The sequence below is a fragment of the Bufo bufo genome, chromosome 5, assembly GCF_905171765.1.
Source record: "Bufo bufo chromosome 5, aBufBuf1.1, whole genome shotgun sequence".
Lineage (NCBI taxonomy): Eukaryota > Metazoa > Chordata > Amphibia > Anura > Bufonidae > Bufo > Bufo bufo.
This window is the reverse complement of record NC_053393.1, coordinates 554,336,580-554,361,439: the sequence shown is the minus strand read 5'-3', so window position 1 is coordinate 554,361,439 and position 24,860 is coordinate 554,336,580. Positions and strand designations below refer to the sequence as shown.

Genomic DNA, 24,860 nt, shown 5'->3' with positions numbered 1-24,860 from the left:
TATACTGTATGGGGGCAAGAGGGAGACGTTATACTGTATGGGGGCAGCAGGGAGACATTATAGTTTATCAAGGGCCACGTGCAGTGCAGATTGCAGGCAGGGCCAGAGCCTCAGAAGACAGGCAGCACAACCTTTATTTCTGACACCCCTGCAGATGAGCGTTCCTCCCGGAGCCTGTCCACATCGCAGCTCCCGGCCTGACCTGCAAGCACTGACTGGGGTCACATAGCATTATACTGATTTATGATGCTATGTAACCCTTACAGTTCTGGAATGTATTGGATAAAACTGACATAATGCTGTCAGTGTTATCCAACACATTCCAGAACATATAACATATATACAGTGGGGGAAATAATTATTTGACCCCTCACTGATTTTGTAAGTTTGTCCAATGACAAAGAAATGAAAAGTCTCAGAACAGTATCATTTCAATGGTAGGTTTATTGTAACAGTGGCAGATAGCACATCAAAAGGAAAATCGAAAAAATAACTTTAAATAAAAGATAGCAACTGATTTGCATTTCATTGAGTGAAATAAGTATTTGAACCCCTACCAACCATTAAGAGTTCTGGCTCCCACAGAGTGGTTAGACACTTCTACTCAATTAGTCACCCTCATTAAGGACACCTGTCTTAACTAGTCACCTGTATAAAAGACACCTGTCCACAGAATCAATCAATCAAGCAGACTCCAAACTCTCCAACATGGGAAAGACCAAAGAGCTGTCCAAGGATGTCAGAGACAAAATTGTAGACCTGCACAAGGCTGGAATGGGCTACAAAACCATTAGCAAGAAGCTGGGAGAGAAGGTGACAACTGTTGGTGCGATTGTTCGAAAATGGAAGGAGCACAAAATGACCATCAATCGACCTCGCTCTGGGGCTCCACGCAAGATCTCACCTCGTGGGGTGTCAATGGTTCTGAGAAAGGTGAAAAAGCATCCTAGAACTACACGGGAGGAGTTAGTTAATGACCTCAAATTAGCAGGGACCACAGTCACCAAGAAAACCATTGGAAACACATTACACCGCAATGGATTAAAATCCTGCAGGGCTCGCAAGGTCCCCCTGCTCAGGAAGGCACATGTGCAGGCCCGTCTGAAGTTTGCCAATGAACACCTGAATGATTCAGAGAGTGACTGGGAGAAGGTGCTGTGGTCTGATGAGACCAAAATAGAGCTCTTTGGCATTAACTCAACTCGCTGTGTTTGGAGGAAGAAAAATGCTGCCTATGACCCCCAAAACACCGTCCCCACCGTCAAGCATGGGGGTGGAAACATTTTGCTTTGGGGGTGTTTTTCTGCTAAGGGCACAGGACAACTTATTCGCATAAACGGGAAAATGGACGGAGCCATGTATCGTGAAATCCTGAGCGACAACCTCCTTCCCTCTGCCAGGAAACTGAAAATGGGTCGTGGATGGGTGTTCCAGCACGACAATGACCCAAAAACATACAGCAAAGGCAACAAAGGAGTGGCTCAAGAAGAAGCACATTAAGGTCATGGAGTGGCCTAGTCAGTCCCCGGACCTTAATCCAATCGAAAACCTATGGAGGGAGCTCAAGCTCAGAGTTGCACAGAGACAGCCTCGAAACCTTAGGGATTTAGAGATGATCTGCAAAGAGGAGTGGACCAACATTCCTCCTAAAATGTGCGCAAACTTGGTCATCAATTACAAGAAACGTTTGACCTCTGTGCTTGCAAACAAGGGTTTTTCCACCAAGTATTAAGTCTTTTTTTGTTAGAGGGTTCAAATACTTATTTCACTCAATGAAATGCAAATCAGTTGCTATCTTTTATTTAAAGTTATTTTTTCGATTTTCCTTTTGATGTGCTATCTGCCACTGTTACAATAAACCTACCATTGAAATGATACTGTTCTGAGACTTTTCATTTCTTTGTCATTGGACAAACTTACAAAATCAGTGAGGGGTCAAATAATTATTTCCGCCACTGTATCTCCTGAGAAGCCAATTTGATCCTAAAGGGTTAATTTACCCTGTAATCTAAACTCTGTGTCATCTGTCACTTCTCTTATCTCTGCTCCTGTCCCTTAATCTTATCACTGCTGCAACAAAAGCATCAGCCGACAGCCTCAGTGTAACCTGTTCTAGCCTCTGACTCACGGCCTCAGTGTAACCTGTTCTAGCCTCTGACTCACGGCCTCAGTGTAACCTGTTCTAGCCTCTGACTCACGGCCTCAGTGTAACCTGTTCTAGCCTCTGACTCACGGCCTCAGTGTAACCTGTTCTAGCCTCTGACTCACGGCCTCAGTGTAACCTGTTCTAGCCTCTGACTCACGGCCTCAGTGTAACCTGTTCTAGCCTCTGACTCACGGCCTCAGTGTAACCTGTTCTAGCCTCTGACTCAAGGCCTCAGTGTAACCTGTTCTAGCCTCTGACTCACGGCCTCAGTGTAACCTGTTCTAGCCTCTGACTCACGGCCTCAGTGTAACCTGTTCTAGCCTCTGACTCACGGCCTCAATGTAACCTGTTCTAGCCTCTGACTCACGGCCTCAGTGTAACCTGTTCTAGCCTCTGACTCACGGCCTCAGTGTAACCTGTTCTAGCCTCTGACTCACGGCCTCAGTGTAACCTGTTCTAGCCTCTGACTCGCGGCCTCAGTGTAACCTGTTCTAGCCTCTGACTCGCGGCCTCAGTGTAACCTGTTCTAGCCTCTGACTCGCGGCCTCAGTGTAACCTGTTCTAGCCTCTGACTCGCGGCCTCAGTGTAACCTGTTCTAGCCTCTGACTAACGGCCTCAGTGTAACCTGTTCTAGCCTCTGACTCACGGCCTCAGTGTAACCTGTTCTAGCCTCTGACTCACGGCCTCAGTGTAACCTGTTCTACAGTCTGACTCACGGCCTCAGTGTAACCTGTTCTAGCCTCTGACTCACGGCCTCAGTGTAACCTGTTCTAGCCTCTGACTCACGGCCTCAGTGTAACCTGTTCTAGCCTCTGACTCACGGCCTCAGTGTAACCTGTTCTAGACTCTGACTCACGGCCTCAGTGTAACCTGTTCTAGACTCTGACTCACGGCCTCAGTGTAACCTGTTCTAGCCTCTGACTCACGGCCTCAGTGTAACCTGTTCTAGACTCTGACTCACGGCCCTTTTAACTCAATGAATCGAATGAGTCTCTAACTAATCGGATCTTTAGATTCTTTTAACTTGTGACTCATTCCATTCATTTCTATTCTAACTCCCTGTACAGAGGGCTCAGAGCTGCTAGTGTTTGCCTTGCCTCAGCTCTGATTGGTTGGTGGGCGGGGAGGGGAGGGGCTGGCAGAAGCAGCTTCCACTCTAGGATCAGATTACACTCCTCCCGAGTCCCTCCCCTCTCTGCTGCCAGCGTCTCTGCTATTGTGTGCTGTGACTGAACTGAGCCGACGATGCAGGGGCAGGCTGACATAGATGTAGGAGCGGTCAGCTCGCGGCAAGCATATGACCGCTCCTATTACTGCCCAACCGACATGTCCCTGCTACTTGCCCGCACAGGGCTAAAACAACTGTTCAAACTACTTGCCCGGCGCCCGGAACTGCATGTCCCTGGCGTCGGGCGATAGGAATTCCACACCCCTGAGTCATTACCATATCATTATCCAAAAGGACTCTTGCTATTTTTTATCAAAAATTTTTATTATTATTAATACTTTTAAACTTACCTAATATGGATCCATTAATATGTTTGCTGCTGGGCCCGCAGCTTATTGTTCTGGAATAGTAATGTATTTATAATTTATGGTTTACTTGAATATTTAGTTTTGATTTATTTTATATTTTTCCGATTGACACGTATATTAATAAGTCTAATACATAACAAACAATATATGCCTAGAGGAGCTCACATTTGTTTTATTCATTGGTGACATTGCCATTCAGGGCGGTGCTCTGCTTATTCTCCTGGACCCTGCCCTGTAGATGTGACATCAGCAATGATGCCATGCCTTAGGACAGAGTTTTTCCAGCAGTGCTTAGATCCAGGACTGCGATCAGGGATTTCAGGGCTCTATTCAGACAAACAGTATGACCCCCCCCCCCCCCCCCCCCACTGTTATTTACATTGTTTACTAATCACCATAAATAATATGTTCACAGCAGAACTTTTTCTATAGAGGAGTTTGTAAAGCAGCTGTTTAATGTACAGGAGGTCAGGGGTTCAAATCTCACAGAATCCCATAAAATGATCCTTATAGTAAAAGTTATGGCGAAAAAATTTGAAATGGTATTTTCTAGCTATTGTTCTTTTATGGTAAAAGTTGCAATTTTCTGCAAATTGTTAGGAAAAAAAACACATTAACTTTTTGTACTCCAATATTGGAATAGTATTTGGTATTCCAATAATAATATTAACAACACTGTATAGTACAGTGAATACATTATTTATGGTGATTGGCACCATTTTTTCCCTTCGTTTCAGTAATATACTATTTAGTTTTAAGCCTGTGAAGAAAATAGATTTTTAAGAACAAAAAAGTCAGCCCTTCTAACAGAGAAGGTCTAGGGTTCAAATCCTGATGAAGAACAATTATATAATTTCTTTAGTAAAAGTCTACAGGTTCATCTCAAATTAGAATATCAACGAAAATTTAATTTATGTAATTCAATTCAAAAAGTGAAACTTATACATATTCATTACACACAGTGATCCATTTCAAACATTTATTTGTTTTAATGTTGATGATTACGGCTAATGTTGAGCGAGTAGAGCTTTGGATCATAAATTCGAAGTCAATTCACTCGAAACTTTCTCTACGTACAGCATTAAAATGTATGGGCTCCGGCGAGTTGAAATTAGTTATGACCAAAGTCTCGTGAGACTTTGGCATTTGATTTTTAAACTTGAAAACCATTGTAAAAAACAGGAATCGGGCTGGTACCTTGGTACCAAAGCCAACTTCGGAACCAAGTTTTAAAATGGTTTTCAAGTTCAAAAATTAAATCACCAAAGTTATTCACCGAAGTCCCGTCAATGAATTTCCCTTACCAAAGCCCATACATTTTTATGCTGTATGAAGACAAATCTTTATGGCTTACGGCCAATAAAAAACCCAAAAGTCAATATCTCAGAAAATTACAGTATTGTGAAAAAGTTCAACACAAAACACCTGCAAAGGTTTCCTAAACCCTGTTGTCTCAGTCTGGTTCATTAGCTACACAAACATGGGAAAAACAGCTGACAGTTGTCCAGAAGACAGACATTGACACCTTCCACAAGGAAAGGAAGCCACAAAAGGTTATTGCTAAAGAAGCTGGCTTTTCACAGAGTGCGGTATCCAGTCATATTAAAGAAAAGTGGAGAGGAAGAAAAAAAGGATGGTAGAAAAAGGTGCACAAGCAACAGGGATAATTGCAGCCTTCAAAAGATTGTTAAAAAAAGGCAATTCAAGAATTTGGGCAGGATCCACGAGGAATGGAGTCACTGTTTCAAGAGCCCACCACACAAAGACGTATCCAGAACATGGGCTACAACTGCCACATTCCTTGTGTCAAGCCACTTATGACCCAGACACAACGTCAGAAGTGTTTCACCTGGGTAAGGAGAAAAAGGACTGGTGCTTATTGTTTCAAAGTCCTGTTTTCATATGAAAGTAAATTTGAATTTCATTTGGAAATCAAGGCTCAGAGTCTGGAGGAAGAGTGGAGAGGCACAATCCAATCTGCTTAAGGTCCAGTGTGAGGTTTCCATAGTCAATGACGGCTGGAGGAGCCATGTCCGCTACTAGCCTTGTTCCACTGTGTTATATCAAGCCTAAAGCCAGCGTAGTGTCTACCAGGAAATTTAGAGCACTACAAGCTTCCTGCTGCCGACAACCTTTATGGAGATGCTGATTTCATTTTCTAGCAGGACTTGGCGTCTGCCCACACTGTCAAAAGTACCAGTACCTGGTGTAATAATCATAGTATCAGTGGGCTTGATTGGCCAGCAAACCTTCCTAACCTAAACCCCATAGAGAAGATGGAATTGTCAAGAGGAAGATGAGAGACACCAGAGCCAACAATGCTGACAAACTGAAGGCCGATATCAAAGCAACCTGGGCTTCCATACCACCTCAGCAGTGCCAGAGGGTGATCACCTCAATACTACGCCTCATTGATACAGGAATTCATGCAGAATAATTGCCGACCAAGTATTGAGGGCATATACTGGACAGACTTTTCAATAGGCCAATATTTCTGTATACATTTTTTTTTTAATTGGTCTTATATATTCTAATTTTCTAAGATCCTGATATTTGGGTTTTCCTTAGCTTTAAGTCAAAATCAAAAGAAATAAACACTTGAAATAGATCAGTGTGTAATGAATATATGAACATATGAGCTTCACTTTTTGAAATGAATTACTTAAATTAACTTTAAGATGATAATCTAAATTTATTGAGATGTACCTATATGTTCTGGAAGAAGGCCCAACCCATATCCGACACAGCTTCATTATTATTCACTGCACTGAAGTGAATATTAATGAGGCTGCTAACCCTGCTTAGATCTGTAATGTTCCAGTCGGGAGGGGAAGGAGAGGGAGACCTGATGCTACAGATACTCCCAGTGAGTATTATGCTGGGGTGTAAACACAGGGTGCGGGTCACAGATCGCAATTATGCTGGAGGAGTCAAAAGGCACTCAGAACTTCATCATCTGGCTTATTTAATACACAGTAAGGTTCAATGATGGCGTTTGTAATGTATTTTTGGTGTAATTAGAAAACCCTTTTAAATATTTGGCATCTGCTCTGCTGTACATGTATGGCAGATATGGGGAAGAAGTTAAAATTGCTTCACCCGTGTGTGAAGTCTTTGATGTTGATGAAGACCTGATCATTATTATTTTTTTTAGCAAAACATTTCCCACATTCTGAACATAAATATGGTTTCTCCCCTGTGTGAATTTTCTTATGGATTTCAAAATTATATTCCTAATTAAAACATCCTTACATTCTGAACATGAATATCGCTTCTACCCTGTGTGAATTATCTGATGGCGCTCAAGACTTGATTTCTGAGTAAAACATTTCCCACATTCTGAACATGAATACGGCTTCTCCCCTGTGTGAATTCTCTGGTGGCTCTGAAGATGTAATTTCTGAGTAAAAGATTTCCCACATTCTGAACATGAATATGGCTTCTCTCCTGTGTGAATTATCTGATGTCTCTGAAGGTGTAATTTCTGAGTAAAACATTTCTCACATTCTGAACATGAATACGGCTTCTCCTTTGTGTGAACTTTCTGATGACTCTGAAGATTTGATTTCTGAGTAAAACATTTCCCACATTCTGAACATGAATACGGCTTCTCTCCTGTGTGAATTCTTTCATGTAGAAGGAGACCTAATTTTCTAGTAAAACATTTTCCACATTCTGAACATACAAATGGCTTCTCCCCTGTGTGATGCTTCTCATGTTGAAGAAGAACTGATTTCACAGCAAAACATTTTCCACATTCTGCACATGAATATGGCTTCTCCCCTGTGTGTTGTTTTTCATGTTGAATAAGAATTGATTTCTGAGCAAAACATTTCCCACATTCTGAACATGAATATGGCTTTTCTTCTGTGTGAATTCTCTGATGTTGAAAAAGAGCTGTTTTATGAGCAAAACATTTCCCACATTCTGGACATGAAAATGGTTTCTCCCCTGTGTGAGATTTCAGATGTTCAACAACATGTGCTTTCTGGGTAAAACATTTCCCACATTCTTGGCATGAAAATGGCTTCTCCCCTGTGTGAGTTTTTAAATGCTCAACAAGATGATGCTCCTGATTAAAACATTTCTCACATTCCGAACATGAATATGGTTTCTCCCCTGTGTGAATCCTCTGATGTCTCTCAAGATTTGATTTCTGAGCAAAACATTTGCCACATTCTGAACATGAATATGGCTTCTCCTCTGTGTGAATAATCTGATATTTTTCTGGATTTGATTTTTTTGTAATAAATTTGCCACTTTTAGAACAGGAAAACAGTGTCTTCCCTTTTAGAGCTCTTTGGGCTCCCCCACTCCTTCTGTGACTTTGATTCTGCATAATAGTCTGTGATGAATCAGATGACGTTTTGCGGTCAAGGCCTGAGGGTACATGTGGGATAATGTCATGGTCTTCGTATGTATCTGATGTGACACCTGCATTGTAATCTGAAGATATCAGATGTCCCTCCAAGTTCCTGGTACAGTCACCTGCCAAGAACAAAAATGTTTAAGTAATATAATTTTTTACCTCCTAACAGTCACATTAAAATTGGAAGAAAGGGAAGCAAATGAGCTCTGCCTCTGATGCCACCAAATGTAAGGCAGCTATCCTATCAGTCAATGTTCAACCCTTTAAAAGGCTATATGGCGAAAGGAGTAACAGGAAAAAGGGTAAAAATGGCCAATTTGCCATTTTTTTTTTTATTGCTTCTCTTACCCAATTTTTTTTATAAAATGTGATCAAAAAAGGTCACACACACTCCAAAATGGTATCAATAAAAACTACAGATTGTCCTGCAAAAAATGACCCCCCCCCCCCCCCGCTCAGAAGATATAACTATAAAATAAAAAAGTTATGGAGGTCATAATATGGACATAATTTTTTATTTATTTTTTTAAATTCATTTTTACACCAGACATAAAAGAAAAACTTTACATATGGAGCATCATTGTAATCGTACTGACCTAGAAAACAAAGGGCATGGGTCAGTTTTGACGCAAACAAAACCCGTAAAACGGTGGAGAAATTGTTTTTTTCGAGTGCCACCCAATTTAGAATATTTTTTTTTTATGGCTTCACACTAAATTGTGTGCCATAATTAATGGTGGCATTAGAAAGTACAACTTCAGCTATGTGAATGGAAAAATAAAAAAGTTATGGCTCAAGGAAGATAGGAAAGAAAAATGAAAACGCAAAAAGGAAAAAAAACAGGTCTGTGTATCTGATGGTGGAGCTATTGCAGTGTAATCACATGATGATGCATGTACACTGGAATAGGCCTGTGAACACACATGAAATTACTGCATCATAAATCACTATGATAGTTCGGGTCAGGGGAGCCACAGCCGGCCCAGGAGATGCAGCTGTCATATGGACCGTGTTCCCTATGCTGATTACACCAAGCCTTTTTCCATGCATACTGATGGAAGCAATCTTGAATTAAAGGGGTTGTCCCACGAAAAATATTCAAAATTTTTCAAACCAGCACTTGGATCTGAATACTTTTGTAATTGCATGTAATTTTATATTTTGCATAACCACCGAGTTATTCAGTAAATGTATCTGTATAGAGCCACTTGCTGTTTTTTTTTTTCCTATTTCTTTGTCCTGCTCACCGAGATGGCCGCACATGCTCAGTTTGATCCTTTAGCTGCCTCCTGCGCTGTGATTTGGAGAGCTGGGACACGCCCCCCTTAGCTGCAGCAGAAAAGACACTCCCCTTGAACTGTCAGCTTGATATAAATTCAGCAGAGCAATGAATGGGGAGATCTCTGGATCCATGTGAGGTACAGGGCCGGTTTTAGCGTTGTCAGAAATAGATTGTCATGTAGTTTATGATGTCAGATTTTTTTTTTTTACATTAGTCATGGGATAACGTCTCTTTATAGCATACCTAACCTTTCAACAAACTTTGCGTTAATCAATAGCACCATTTCTGGTCATTAGATGACTTCTATACTTCTATTTGGATTTCTCTTTGCTGTTTTCTTACAGCTGGAAGCTGGAGAGTACCTATTATTGACTGCACCCAGAAAGTGGAGGAGAATCTGCTTCCTAACCCTTTTATTATTCCCTCAGAAGCAGCCCCAGGATCCTGGATGACATTACAGAAAAGTACTGACATGTATAATTGAGAATAAAGGGATTACGCTGAAAGGTATAAACTTCCTATTTAGGTGCAGCAGTCTCATGGTCTCTCTGATAACACATATTACAAAGTTCCTTATGGTCGCTCGTACTACTGATTTATGCAAAGCTGAGATCATTTAAAAAGAATCTGCCACCAGTTTTATACTGCCGGGCTCTAACATCTCCAGTGCATGCCAATGAGTGCTGATATTCATGAGCTTGATTGACAGAATTAGCAGTAGAGTGGCAGAGAAAGTCAAAAGCTCATAAATATTCAGGACTCATCGGCATGCGCTGGAGCTGTTCAATACAAGATTTTAGCAAAAGTCTGGGTCAATTAAAGAAAGGACCTAGCATTTTGCTAAGGGAACTTGTCACTAGTTTTTTTGCCCATTAGTTAGGACACCATAAAACTGGTGAAAAAATTCCCTTTAAATTCAAGATGGCAGGGTGCAGAGCACAAAGGTGGAGAGAAGAACCCTGAGAACTTTGCTGAAGCTAGAGCTGGTAGCATTCGCCATGTACATTCTCTGAAATCTTGTTGGGGGCAGAATTTGTATTGTGGACCGAGAACAATCAGCTAGTGCATTTGGAAACTGGCAGGGTGGGCGCCTTAGAGCAGTAGTGACTGGCCAGGAGGACGAAGCCGAAACACAGGGTATGATACTGACAGGCCACAGCAATGGGAATGCTGATGCTCTATTCCACAACTCAGTAGAAACAGCCAGTGGTCCAACTGATAAAAGGTTTGAGAAGATAGAATTGCCGACTGCTGTCACGGCCTACCATGGCTTGGGGAATGTCCCAATCCTCAGTGCAGAGCCTTAAATAGCTCCAGGGGACAAGTGGATCACCAAAGACTGAAAAAGCAAGAAGTGGTGGGACAACCATGTAGATACGTGAGATAATGGCTCATGGAGGAACATCCACCCAGCTGTGAAGAAAGAGAGAAACTGACATCTCAGGAAATCAACTGCTCCAGCAGCAGGTCTGGCTGGCCCTCCATGCAGGGGTGCTATACCAAAGGGCAATTCTAACGACTAGGGTACATCTTACCTGACAGATTATGTGCGACGCGAGAGGACTGGTCAATTGGATCCATTAAAAACATTCCTGGCCACATCAGTTTTAGTACCACCCCAACTACAGAGAGGTCATTAGAGGTCCCCAGAAGCTGCCAAAGATGTAAACTAGCCAGAACAGGACAACTAGATGCCACGATAGGAAACGTCCAGACCTTTTATCCTCTGAAGTTGGTGTTGATGAATGATATGACAGTAAAAGAATCCCTACAAGGTTAAAAGTATTTGCTAGACACTATGGACCATCATACTAAGAGTAAGCAGCACAGACTCTGCGGAAGAATGTTATCTAGCCATTTCTGTGGATGACTGGTGGCCATTAGCACGAGAGGACCACAGCCATTAGAGAGGGGAGGACTTTCCTGTGTCACCTGGAAGAGAGATGATCCTGAAGAGCTGTGTTTTGGCACCAAGGTGTGAGAGTGTGGATGGTCCACGTGTGGCACCAAAAGGACAAGTGTCTGTTCTGTGAGATTGTGTGGGTCTAGGGCCTGTCCGCTGGAGAAGATGCTGAGCTGGAGGCCCAAGAGTATGTTACATGGGCCTGTTGGATGCTGCACAGTGGGTCACCAATACACTCTCAGGAGAATCATGGCAGAGCCCTGTCACCCTGACATTAATAAGCGGGGGCTGGGGAGTCATGATGCAGACCTCTTTAGAGTAGTGGGCTAGGATATGATCAGCAGGAACACTCCCATTGCTTCATCTTCTCCTATTAGTTTGGGGCAGTTGCTATGCTATCACACCTGATCTGTTTCTTGCTCAGAACTCTTGCTGTAGCTCACAGCTTGTTTGGAGAGGAGTTCCTTTATAGGTAACTTTCTCTCTAAATATTCCTGGTTTCTGCAGCGGGTTGCGGGTTATAGCATAAGCTCTGTGTAGCTGAATCCAGTAATCCCTGTATATTCTATTATCTCGCCTAGTTTGCTTCATCAATGTAGATGTTCTTGTGGTTATTTCTAACAGTCTAACAGTTTGTTTGTGTTTGTTGTCTCTGGGTCCTAGAGTCAGCATTACAAATTAGGGTTTTCCATAGAGATATCTTGAGGGACAGTGAGGGTTACTGATGTCTGGTATTACGGTCAGTGTCTAAGGAAATATCTAGGGAAAGATTCATAGAGAGTCAGGGTCACTTACTGTCTGTTCAATCATCCGTTCACCATATAACCCCCATCATCCGTTTGTTCCACATTTGGTTACCATCCCCATCCTGTTTTTAGTCATCTACTGATGAGCTCCTATCTCCTGGCTTTCTTCTTACCTGCTAGTGCTGCGATATGTGCTTAGTATTATTCTTCATTGGACAGTCCGGCTGTTACACAGTTTGGTCCTACTGTAAGTCCTGGGGGTATCTGAGTACTGGGGGACACTAAGTACCTGGTGAAGGCGCCTGCTATAGGGGGAAGTCTAGTTCAGGGTCATTACGGTTACAGACTCATCTCTGCTGCATTTAGTGGTCACTACTCACCTGGGCTCTTATCTGTGGGAATGTCCTCCTTACACTGGTCATCACCCCTCACATCTGTCTCTGTAGGACTGTCCTCCTTACACTGGTCATCACCCCTCACATCTGTCTCTGTGGGAATCTCCTCCTTACACTGGTCATTGCCCCTCACATTAGTCTCTGTAGGAATTTCCTCCTTACACTGGTCATCACCCCTCACATCTGTCTCTGTAGGAATTTCCTCCTTACACTGGTCATCACCCCTCACATCCGTCTCCGTAGGAATGTCCTCCTTACACTGGTCATCACCCCTCACATCTGTCTCTGTAGGAATTTCCTCCTTACACTGGTCATCACCCCTCACATCTGTCTCTGTAGGAATGTCCTCCTTACACTGGTCATCACCCCTCACATCTGTCTCTGTAGGAATGTCCTCCTTACACTGGTCATCACCCCTCACATCCGTCTCTGTAGGAATGTCCTCCTTACACTGGTCATCACCCCTCACATCTGTCTCTGTAGGAATGTCCTCCTTACACTGGTCATCACCCCTCACATCTGTCTCTGTAGGAATGTCCTCCTTACACTGGTCATCACCCCTCACATCGTCTCTGTAGGAATGTCCTCCTTACACTGGTCATCACCCCTCACATCGTCTCTGTAGGAATGTCCTCCTTACACTGGTCATCACCCCTCACATACATCTCTGTGGTATTAATATTGTTCAGATCTTCATCCTGTGAAAAGTCACTGCCCAGTTGGAGATGTTGCATGGAGCCTTCCTGGAGCCATATTTTTTATTTTATTTTTCTGTTCACATAGCCGTATGAGGGTTTGTTTTTTGCGGGACAATTTGTACTTTCTAAAGTCACCATTTACTAGGGATCGACCGATATTGATTTTTTAGGGCCGATGCCGATACCGATAATTTGTGAACTTTCAGGCCGATAGCCGATAATTTATACCGATATTCTGGGAATTTTCATTTTTGAGAAAAAAAAAAATTCCTACACAAAATCTGCTGAAAATTAATATGTTTATTGTTAATGTGTATTTTTTTTGTTTATTGTTAATGTGTATATTTTTTTTATAAATCTTTTTCATTTATACTTAATATTTTTGTGTTTTTTTTTTACTAACTTTTAACCCCCTTAGGGACTAGAACCCTTGTCCCATTCACCCTAATAGATCTCTATCAGGGTGAATAGGACCTCACACTGTCCCTGCTGCTCTGTGCTCTGTGCACACAGCAGCATGGAGCTGAACATGGCAGCCAGGGCTTCAATAGCGTCCTGGCTGCCATGGTAACCGATCGGAGCCCCAGGCTTACACAGCTGGGGCTCCGATCGGAGGAGCAGGGGAGAGGGGATCCTGTGGCCACTGCCACCAATGATTAATACTGGGTGGGGGGGGGGGGGGCGCACTGCGCCACCAATGTTTTTACTATTGGCCGGGTTCGGGATGGGGGGCGCACTGCGCCACCAATGATTAATACTGGGGGGCTTGGGGGGGCGCACTGCGCCACCAATGAAGATAAGTCTCTCGATCATTCATATACAGGAGGCGGGAGCTGGCTGCAGAATCACATAGCCGGCTCCCGACCTCTATCAGCGGTAGCTGCGATCCGCGGCACCTGAGGAGTTAACTACCGCGGACCGCAGCTATTGCTCATAGAGGTCGGGAGCCGGCTATGTGATTCTGCAGCTCCCGCCTCCTGTACATGAATTAATGAAAGACTCATCTTCATTGGTGGCGCAGCGGCCACAGCCCCGCCCCTCCTCTTATGTTCTATCCCCTCATTGGCGGCAGCGGCAGCACAGGGGGAGGAGACACTGCTTCCTTCTCCCCTGTGCTGCGGAGGGAACACAGAGAGCGCTGAGAGCAGAGCGTTCTGTGTTCCCAATACGTTATCGGTATATCGGCAAAATAGATGCCGATAACATTCAAAATCCTCAATATCGGCCGATAATATCGGCCAAACCGATAATCGGTCGATCCCTACCATTTACTATTGCATGCAATGTAGTGAGACGCTGGAAAATAAATTCCAAATGGGGTAATATTGGGAAAAAATTAAACTCCAACACAGTTTCATATACTATGAGGTAAAGCTGACCTGTTCCCTTCATTCTCTGGGTCATTACAATTACAGTGATTCCACATTTATGTCGTTTTTCTTGTGCTAATACTGAAAAACATAAAAACTGTGGAAAAAAAAATATTTTTTTCTTTTCATCACCATATTCAGACCTGTGTAACTTTTACGGAGCGGTGTGAGGGATCATTTTTTGTGGGATGATCTGTAGTTTTTAGTGTATTACTTTTTGATCACTTTTTATTGTTTTTTTTTTTTGTGAGGTGAAGTGACCAAAAATGGCTAATCGGCCTTTTTGATTTTTTTCTATTACGTAGTATAGAATAAATATTTTTATATTTTAATAGTACAGGTGTTTTAGGACACGGTGATGTCTGTAATGTTTAACATTTTCAATTTTATTCCAAGGAAAGGGAGCGATTTGAATTACCGTATTTTTCGCCCCATAAGACGCACTTTTTCCCCCTAAAAAATGGGGGGAAATGCCCCTGCATCTTATGGGGCGAATGCTGACATTTTTACATCGCAGGCTGCCATGTATGAGCGAGCGGGGAGGGACTGGGAGGAGGAGCTGGGGGCCGGTAATTGCAGTCATTGTACTTCGGCCCCGCCGCTCCAGTATACAAATATAAAATGTCTCATTCAATTAAAAGTGATTAAATATGCCCCCCCCACTTTTAATATTACCGTACACCCTAACAGCTTCTGTAGAATGCAGGCAGGCCGGGCGGCAGCGTAACTCCCTGATGTCACGTGACTGCGCCGCCTACTTTATGAATGAAGAAGGCGGCGCAGGCAAGTGACATCAGTGAGTGACGCGCCGGCCGTCCGGCCTGCCTGCGTTGTACAGAAGCTGTTAGGTGTGCGGTAATATTAGGAGTGAGGGGGCATGTGTAATCACTTTATATTGAACGAGACATTTTATATTGTATACTGGAGCGGGGGCGGGGGGGGATTTGTGGATGACAGTTTTATGGGGGACATCTGTGGATGGCACAGTTAAGGGGTGGGGGTCTGTGGATGGCACATATATAACAGTGCCATCCACGGATCCCCTCCGTGACAGTGCCATCCACGGATCCCCTCCGTGACAGTGCCATCCACGGATCCCCTCCGTGACAGTGCCATCCACGGATCCCCTCCGTGACAGTGCCATCCACGGATCCCCTCCGTGACAGTGCCATCCACGGATCCCCTCCGTGACAGTGCCATCCACGGATCCCCTCCGTGACAGTGCCATCCACGGATCCCCTCCGTGACAGTGCCATCCACGGATCCCCTCCGTGACAGTGCCATCCACGGATCCCCTCCGTGACAGTGCCATCCACGGATCCCCTCCGTGACAGTGCCATCCACGGATCCCCTCCGTGACAGTGCCATCCACGGATCCCCTCCGTGACAGTGCCATCCACGGATCCCCTCCGTGACAGTGCCATCCACGGATCCCCTCCGTGACAGTGCCATCCACGGATCCCCTCCGTGACAGTGCCATCCACGGATCCCCTCCGTGACAGTGCCATCCACGGATCCCCTCCGTGACAGTGCCATCCACGGATCCCCTCCGTGACAGTGCCATCCACGGATCCCCTCCGTGACAGTGCCATCCACGGATCCCCTCCGTGACAGTGCCATCCACGGATCCCCTCCGTGACAGTGCCATCCACGGATCCCCTCCGTGACAGTGCCATCCACGGATCCCCTCCGTGACAGTGCCATCCACAGAACCCCTCCGTGACAGTGCCATCCACAGAACCCCTCCGTAACAGTGCCATCCACAGAACCCCTCCGTAACAGCGTCATCCACAGATCCCCTCCACAACAGCGCCATCCACAGATCCCCCCCATAACAGTGTCATCCACAGATCCCCCATAATAGTGTCATGCACAGACCGCCATTAGTTCAAACCCACCAAAAGCACACCTTTTGGTTAAAAATATATTTTTTCTTATTTTCCTCCCCAAAAACCTAGGTGCGTCTTATGGGGCGAAAAATACGGTATATATATATATATTTTTTTTTTTACGTTTCTAAAACTTTCTATTCTCCCCAAGTCACCATAGCGGACTATGACAAAGAATCTTTGTAACTTGTATTCTGTAACCCATTACAGCGGGGTGGGCAACCTCTGGCACTCAGCTGTTCTGAAACTACAACCCCCCACAATCCTCCTTTTATTTATATGGGAGGTACCAGAATAGCCAAGCAAGTGTCCATGCTGGGAGTTGTAGTTTCACAGCTGCTGCATTACATTATACAGGACTCAGATTCCAGTGCTGTGCTGCCCCCTTCAGGTCAGCATTGGAATATACTAGTAATCGGCCCTTGTACAGTCTCAGTCCTGTTACTAGTACGGCCTCGACTTGAAAGTGCTCTTATATGATGTGGTCACATTTGATGGCATCTGAGGGGTTAAATGGCTGCGATCAGCACTCCCGCCGATCGTGGACATTACCCCCAGACCTCCACTGTTGAAAACAGCAGAAACCCGGCGGTTATGGAGTCCGCTGTGCTCTTGAGCGGACGCCATCTCTAAAAATCAAATTAAATGTATGGCGGAGGTCTGGAAGGGGTTAACCCACAAATTAAACAATGTAACCCCTTTAATTATGACAACCACAAATGACCCGACACAGTCGTCGTCTAAGCCTAATGGCTGCAGGTCTCCCAGAGGCTGGACCTAGATATTAGATGGGGGCTCACAGCCAATAACCTCAGCACGGCCGGACAAGCTGCAGGTGGTTTTCGTGGAGGAGATCGGCTTCTACCAGACGCGTCCGGACTCGTTCCTCTCAGGGACATAAACCTATTGGCTCCTTATTCCCACCAGTAGTCTCCATAGCCAGAGACTTGTAGGAAGAAGCAGAGAACATGGAGCGTCTGTGGTCGGCTGTAATCCCGCCATCTCCAGCTCATTACACCAGTATAAACCAGTATAAACCTAGAATAGTACTGGATAAAACAAGAGCACAAGGCGTCCTCCTACAGAGGAGGAGACATCTCCATTACCTGACCATCCTGTGGAAGGAGAGGACGCGGACATCTCTCTGGTGTTGTCCTCTGACTGGATCTCTCTGCAGGAGACACAGAGACTGGACTCAGACTTTACAGACAGAGAATCCAGGACATTTGTATTTAGTCCTGTCCGTTACCTGGAGATGTGAGGGGCTGGTCTTCCTCCATCATCACCTCCTTCTACAGCCGTCCTGTCCTCCTCCATCATCACCTCCTTCTACAGCCGTCCTGTCCTCCTCCATCATCACCTCCTTCTACAGCCGTCCTGTCCTCCTCCATCATCACCTCCTTCTACAGCCGTCCTGTCCTCCTCCATCATCACCTCCTTCTACAGCCGTCCTGTCCATTATACACTGCACTACTGAAGCATCAGCTGCCACAGACATCACCCACTGCACTACTGAAGCATCAACTGCCACAGACATCACACACTGCACTACTGAAGCATCAGCTGTCAGACATCATACACTGCACTACTGAAGCATCAGCTGTCAGACATCATACACTGCACTACTGAAGCATCAGCTGCCACAGACATCACACACTGCACTACTGAAGCATCAGCTGCCACAGACATCATACACTGCACTACTGAAGCATCAGCTGCCACAGACATCATACACTGCACTACTGAAGCATCAACTGCGACAGACATCATACACTGCACTACTGAAGCATCAGCTGTGACAGACATCATACACTGCACTACTGAAGCATCAGCTGCCACAGACATCATACACTGCACTACTGAAGCATCAACTGCCACAGACATCATACACTGCACTACTGAAGCATCAACTGCGACAGACATCATACACTGCACTACTGAAGCATCAGCTGCCACAGACATCATACACTGCACTACTGAAGCATCAACTGCGACAGACATCATACACTGCACTACTGAAGCATCAGCTGCCACAGACATCACACACTGCACTACTGAAGCATCAGCTGTGACAGACATCACACACTGCACTACTGAAGCACCAGCTGTGACAGACATCACACACTGCACTACTGAAGCATCAGCTGCCACAGACATCACACACTGCACTACTGAAGCATCAGCTGTGACAGACATCACACACTGCACTACTGAAGCATCAACTGCGACAGACATCACACACTGCACTACTGAAGCATCAGCTGTGACAGACATCACACACTGCACTACTGAAGCACCAGCTGTGACAGACATCATACACTGCACTACTGAAGCACCAGCTGTGACAGACATCATACACTGCACTACTGACTGCGGCCCCCGGCTCCCCGGTACCTGCTCCTCCTCATGCCGGGGCTCTCCCTCCCGCTGTCCGGACATCAGAGCCTCTTTACAGGACGTTTCCAGCAGAACTTCCTCTTTCCCTCAGGTTCCTGGAGTTTTCCTCTCCCAGCATGCTTTGCGGTGTGACGTCACAGGGCTGGCCCCGCCCGGCACACTGGTCAGTCAGCACTAGCCCCGCCCCCTACACCTCCGGCGGCCATGTTAGTACACCCAGACATGGCTCCTGCTCCTCTCCTCACATCACTGAGGGCCACAGGCGCTTCCCTCACCATCTCCAGAGCCCCAAACACTGGGAGCGGCCAGCACAGCCGTATCTAAGCCTCTCATGTGAGATACAGCCTGCTGAGCCTGGATCACAGCTTCTCTTGTGTGATACTGTCTGCAGAGCTGTGTATCTAATCCTATCCTGTGTGATACTGACTGCTGAGCTGTGTATCTAATCCTATCCTGTGTGATACTGTCTGGTAAACTGTGTATCTAATCCCATCCTGTGTGATACTGTCTGCTGAGCTGTGTATCTAATCCTATCCTGTGTGATACTGTCTGCTGAGCTGTGTATCTAATCCTATCCTGTGTGATACTGTCTGCTTAGCTGTGTATCTAATCCTATCCTGTGTGATACTGTCTGCTGAGCTGTGTATCTAATCCTATCCTGTGTGATACTGTCTGCTGAGCTGTGTATCTAATCCTATCCTGTGTGATACAGTCTGCTCAGCTGTGTATCTAATCCTATCCTGTGTGATACTGTCTGCTCAGCTGTGTATCTAATCCTATCCTGTGTGATACTGCCTGCTGAGCTGTGTATCTAATCCTCTCCTGTGTAATACTGTCTGCTGAGCTGTGTATCTAATCCTATCCTGTGTGATACTGTCTGCTGAGCTGTGTATCTAATCCTATCCTGTGTGATACTGTCTGCGGAGCTGTGTATCTAATCCTATCCTGTGTGATACTGTCTGCGGAGCTGTGTATCTAATCCTATCCTGTGTGATACTGCCTGCTGAGCTGTGTATCTAATCCTACAGGGTGTGATACAGCTCTGGGATGTAAGACTCTATAGTGTGATGAGAGAAGCCACATTAACCCTGTAAACTGCAGTTGTCGGAGACCACCCAGCTTTCTGCGTCCCCCTGAGTTGTCGGTCCGCTCTGTAAACCTCTTAGGCCTCATGCCCACGGCCGTATGTATTTTGCGGTCCTCAAAAACCGGATCCGCAAATATGGATGAGATCCGTGTGCATTGTGTATTTTGCGGAACGGACAGCTGGCCCCTTATAGAACAGTCTTTCCTTGTCCGTAATGCGGAACGGAAACGGAATGCACATGGAGTACCTTCTGTTTTTTTTGCAGACCAATTGAAATGAATGGTTCATTATACGGTCCCCCCAAAAATGGATTGGACACGGAAAGAAAATATGTTCGTGTGCCTGATCCCTTAGACGCAGTAATCACCATTGACTGCGGCATCTAAGGGGTTAATCCAACAGCATCGGAGTGTTCAGCGACGGTGGCGGATACAGCAGGGGCTCGACTGCTCTGTGCGGACCAAGGAGCGCATGTCCCCGCTCCATCAGATCACATATGTACTCCGTGTTTTCTGCCCTCTACATGTACAAATTGGATTCCAAAAAAGTTGGGACACTATACAAATCGTGAATAAAAACTGAATGCAATGATGTGGAGGTGCCAACTTCTAATATTTTATTCAGAATAGAACATAAATCACGGAACAAAAAGTTTAAACTGAGAAAATTTACCATTTTAAGGGAAAAATATGTTGAATCAGAATTTCATGGTGTCAACAAATCCCCAAAAAGTTGGGACAAGGCCATTTTCACCACTGTGTGGCATCTCCCCTTCTTCTTACAACACTCAACAGACGTCTGGGGACCGAGGAGACCAGTTTCTCAAGTTTAGAAATAGGAATGCTCTCCCATTCTTGTCTAGTACAGGCCTCTAACTGCTCAATCGTCCTGGGCCTTCCTTGTTGCACCTTCCTCTTTATGATGCGCCAAATGTTCTCTATAGGTGAAAGATCTGGACTGCAGACTGGCCATTTCAGTACCCGGATCCTTCTCCTACGCAGCCATGATGTTGTGATTGATGCAGAATGTGGTCTGGCATTATCTTGTTGAAAAATGCAGGGTCTTCCCTGAAAGAGACGACGTCTGGATGGGAGCAGATGTTGTTCTAGAACCTGAATATATTTTTCCACCTCATCACCACGAAGGCTACAAGGAGATTGACCCCTGACCTCTGTAGGGGCAGGAACAGAGAGAGGGTTTAAATCCCCCCCTCCCACCACAAACACCAGTGTTTCCTGTCCCTACAGGGGCAGAGAGAGTCTCCCTGTGGGGAGATGAAGATGGTAACTTCCTGACACCTTACCTGGTGTTCCCCCTGCCCTCCTGCGGTCCTTGTACTAACGCTGGGCAGGGGTGAAGGAGGGAGGCCTCGCTCCATTACTATATGTGAGCCTGCTCCCGGGTCGCGATCTCCCGCCGGGCCTGCTTGGCTATCGCCGGGTGCGCGCCTAAGCGCTTCAGAAAAGCGGCAGACGTCACTCCCGGTGGACGGGGGAAGTGACGTCATCCAGGAAGCGTCTCCTGTTCAAATTTCGGCGCCAGCAAGTGCCAAATGTCTCAGTGTACCGGCGTACATCGGAGTCAGCGTGCAGTCATGTCGACTGAACCCCGCTCCCCTGGAGACCCTTCTGTGCCGCCTACCGTAAGTTCACCTGTGGGGAAGCGCTTTTTCTTTGCCCTGTTACTTGTTCTTAGACACTGTACCAGGTTGCTTGTTCCTCCTCCTCCACATCTCGGGCTTGGGGCTTCTGACTGTTTTAGCTCCATGTATACTTAACATGGCACGATTCATGAGGAAGTAAAAACCTCCTTATCCCAAATGCCCCACTTACCCAGGGATCCACCTCCACCTAAAAAGCGAAGGGGACCATCTCCTTCTTTATCAGACCCGGAGATGATAGAGGAAGATGCTTCATCATCTAGAGCCTGGGAGGACGAGGCGGCTTCCTCTGATATTGATACTACAGAATCAGATAGGAAATTTTTGTTTTTCATTGGATGAGATGCCAGACCTTCTAAGGGCTGTCCGGGCCACTATGGGGGTAGAAGAAACCCCAAGAGCCCACTCAGTCCAGGACGAGATGTTTGGGAGACTCAGGTTTAAAAAGACCCGGGTGTTCCCAATTAATGAGAACATACGAGATATGGTGCTCGACGAGTGGTCCAACCCAGAGAAGCGGTTGGGGGTGTCCAGGTCTTTTAAAAACTGGCTGTTGGTTGACACTAGTGAAGTGAAAATTTTCAGTGAAACACCAAAAGTTGACATTCAAGTCGCAAAAGTCAATAAAAAGACTGCCTTGCCCTTCGAAGACACCTCTCAGCTGCGTGACCCCATGGATAGGAAGGCAGATAGCCTTTTAAAAAAATTGTGGGAAGCGGCGATGTTTAATTTAAAAGCAAACATCGCAGCTACCTCAGTAGCAAGGTCCATGAGGTTGTGGCTAGATGAGCTGGAATCTCACATCAGAGATAATACTCCCAGGGAAAAGATCTTAAGGTCCCTCCCCCTATTGAAGTCTGCCACAGCATTTATGGCAGACGCCTCGGCTGAATCTGTCAGATTTGCTGCGAAGGACGCCGGGCTCTCCAATGCGGCCCGCTGCGCCTTGTGGATGAAGAGCTGGTCAGGCGACAACACATCAAAGATGAAACTATGCTCCATCCCGTTCTCAGGGGAATACGTCTTTGGCCCTGTCCTAGATCGTATCCTGGAAAAAGCTGTGGACAAGAAAAAGGGTTTCCCAGAGGAGAGACCCTATAAAAGGAAATATCCCTTTCGGGCCCCCACTGACCAGAATAGATCCTTTAGGGATAAAGGAAAGTCAGGACGCTGGAGCTATCCGAAAGGGGGCAGGGGTAGAAATAACCCCTCCTCCTCCCAAAATAAGTCCTCGGATAAACAATGACGCCAGAGTCGGGGGGAGATTGAACAATTTTCTGACTCCTTGGGAGTCCATTACCCCGAACCCTTGGGTCCGGGACAGCATAAAATTCGGATACCGAATCGAACTTTCTTCATCTCCCCCAAACCGCTTCGTTGTTACCAACCCAAACTCCTCCAAGGTACGCAAAAAGATTCTGCAAGGAATTCAAAGCCTTCTGGCAATGGATGTGATAGTACAAGTCCCATCAACACAGCAAGGACAAGGGTTCTATTCGAACCTGTTTTTGGTAAAAAAAAAAAAAAAAGAAGAAGACTCATTCTGTACAATTATAAACTTGAAAGCCCTGAACAAGTTTGTAATCTATCGGAAGTTCAGGATGGAATCCCTAAAGTCCCTGATTCCGTTAATAGGGAGGAATGCCCTGATGTGTTCAGTAGATCTTCAGGACGCCTACTACCATGTCCCAATTCATCCAGAGTCACAAAGGTTCTTGAGATTTGCCATTCAGGACCACAAGGGGGGTAACCCGTCACTTCCAGTTTACGGCCCTTCCCTTTGGGATATCATCTGAGCCCAGAGTCTTCACGAAACTGGTGGTCGAGATGGTGGCCTTCCTGAGACACGAAGGACTGGTGATTATACCATACCTGGACGATTTCCTCCTAATTTGGAATTCAGAGAACAAACTCAGAACAGACCTACAAACCTTCCTGTCTCTCACCCAAGATCTAGGGTGGGTGGTTGGTGAACCAGAAAAAAATCAAACCTGGTACCCTCCAGCACTATCCAGTTTTTGGGCGTCATCCTGGATTCCCAAGCTCACCATACCTTTCTTCCACCAGACAAGGTCAAAAACCTCCAATTGAAGGTTCGACGATTCCAGAACAGGAGGTCTTGTCCCATAAGGGAAGCTATGAGTCTCCTGGGTCTTCTCTCGTCCTGCATTCCGTCCGTCCCATGGAGCCAGTCCCACTTCCGATCCCCCCCAGTCATGGATTCTCAGAACTTGGAGCAAACAACAGGCCTCCTTGGATCACAAAGTTCTGATCCCTCTAGTGGTGAAGACCTCCCTAGACTGGTGGAAAAGCACAGGCAATCTGTCCTTGGGAGTTGCCTGGGAGAAGACTCCTTACATTCAAGTGCTTACAGATGCAAGCGAAAAAAGGATGGGGAGCGAAAGTGGGAGATCACTTGTTTCAGGGTTCCTGGATTCCAACAACCCGCTCTCAATCCTCCAACTTCAGAGAGCTGGAAGCAGTCTGGAAAGCTCTGAAAGCTGCAGAGATCCTTCTCGTGGGTCAACACGTAAAGATTCTTTCAGACAACACGACGACGATGGCTTACCTCTCTCACCAGGGAGGCACGAGATCGGAGAAACTGATGTCCATTGCAAGAAAGATCTTCAATTGGGCAGAGTCTCACGTGAGATCCATCTCCACAATTCATTTAAAAGGGTTACTAAATGTGGAAGCAGACTATCTCAGTCGCCAGTTAATAGACCATACCGAATGGTCTCTAAATCAGGAAGTGTTTCAGGTTCTGGCAGAAGATGGGGCACTCCACAAGTGGACCTGTTCGCCTCCAAGAAGACCGCAAAGGTACCAACGTTCTGTTCATTGAACCCACGGGACAATCCCCGGGCGCTGGATGCGCTCACAATTCATTGGGACTGGGATCTCAGTTATGCATTTACACCCAAACCCGAGCTTCCTCAAGTTGTCAGCTTGGATCCTGAGGTCCAGAGGTTGAAGTCACAAGGGCTTTCTGACCAAGTGATATCTACCCTAAAAGCGAGTAGGAAGAAGGTTACCTTCTCGATTTATCTAAAGATTTGGAAGAGATTCTGTACCTGGATTGGTAACCCTGCCCCAAACTTAGAGCCGCCCAATTTTCAGAAAATCTTGGACTTCCTCCAGCAGGGACTTGAATTAGGTCTTAGACCCTCCACCCTGAAGGTACAGGTCTCGGCCCTAGCTTGCTTCTTTGATCAAGATCTAGCCAGTCATCGCTGGATCAGAAGATTTATGAAAGCTGCTCCTCGACTACGCCCCTCTCTAAAATCCAGGATCCCCAACTGGGACCTCGATACGGTGCTCACAGGCTTAACACTTGCCCCGTTTGAGCCCCTATCTAGTTGTTCCACCAAACATCTATCG

General features: G+C 45.8%; 2 protein-coding genes across 3 annotated transcripts in view; both read right to left on the bottom strand.

The window, feature by feature from the left end:
- LOC121002645 overlaps positions 1–17,660 on the bottom strand; it is a 47,259-nt gene extending 29,599 nt beyond the window's left edge. Inside the window, exons 1-2 of the mRNA XM_040434081.1 lie at positions 17,585–17,660; positions 17,442–17,506 (exon numbers count right to left, since the gene is read on the bottom strand). Coding sequence (XP_040290015.1) covers positions 17,442–17,506; positions 17,585–17,618 — 99 coding nt within the window. The 5' untranslated portion in view covers positions 17,619–17,660. The remainder of the gene's footprint in view (positions 1–17,441; positions 17,507–17,584) is intronic.
- On the bottom strand, positions 6,696–23,482 carry LOC121000862 (gastrula zinc finger protein XlCGF8.2DB-like). Of its 2 annotated transcripts, XM_040431602.1 has the most exons (4): positions 23,471–23,482; positions 12,364–12,370; positions 12,157–12,272; positions 6,696–8,171 (listed from the first exon to the last, which is right to left on the bottom strand). In XM_040431602.1, exon 4 carries the CDS (start codon positions 8,020–8,022, stop codon positions 6,958–6,960), a length of 1,065 nt encoding a protein of 354 aa, XP_040287536.1. In that variant the 5' UTR covers positions 8,023–8,171; positions 12,157–12,272; positions 12,364–12,370; positions 23,471–23,482; the 3' UTR covers positions 6,696–6,957. The 2 variants fall into 2 exon arrangements, with proteins under 2 accessions (XP_040287536.1, XP_040287535.1); XM_040431601.1 differs by lacking the exon at positions 23,471–23,482 and having other exon boundaries at positions 12,364–12,382.
- Between the last annotated feature and the right edge of the window lie 1,378 nt (positions 23,483–24,860).

Coding starts and splice junctions, on each gene's coding strand:
- LOC121000862 (XM_040431602.1), bottom strand. CDS start 8,022: ATGCAGAATCAAAGTCACAGAAGGAGTGGGGGAGCCCAAAGAGCTCTA.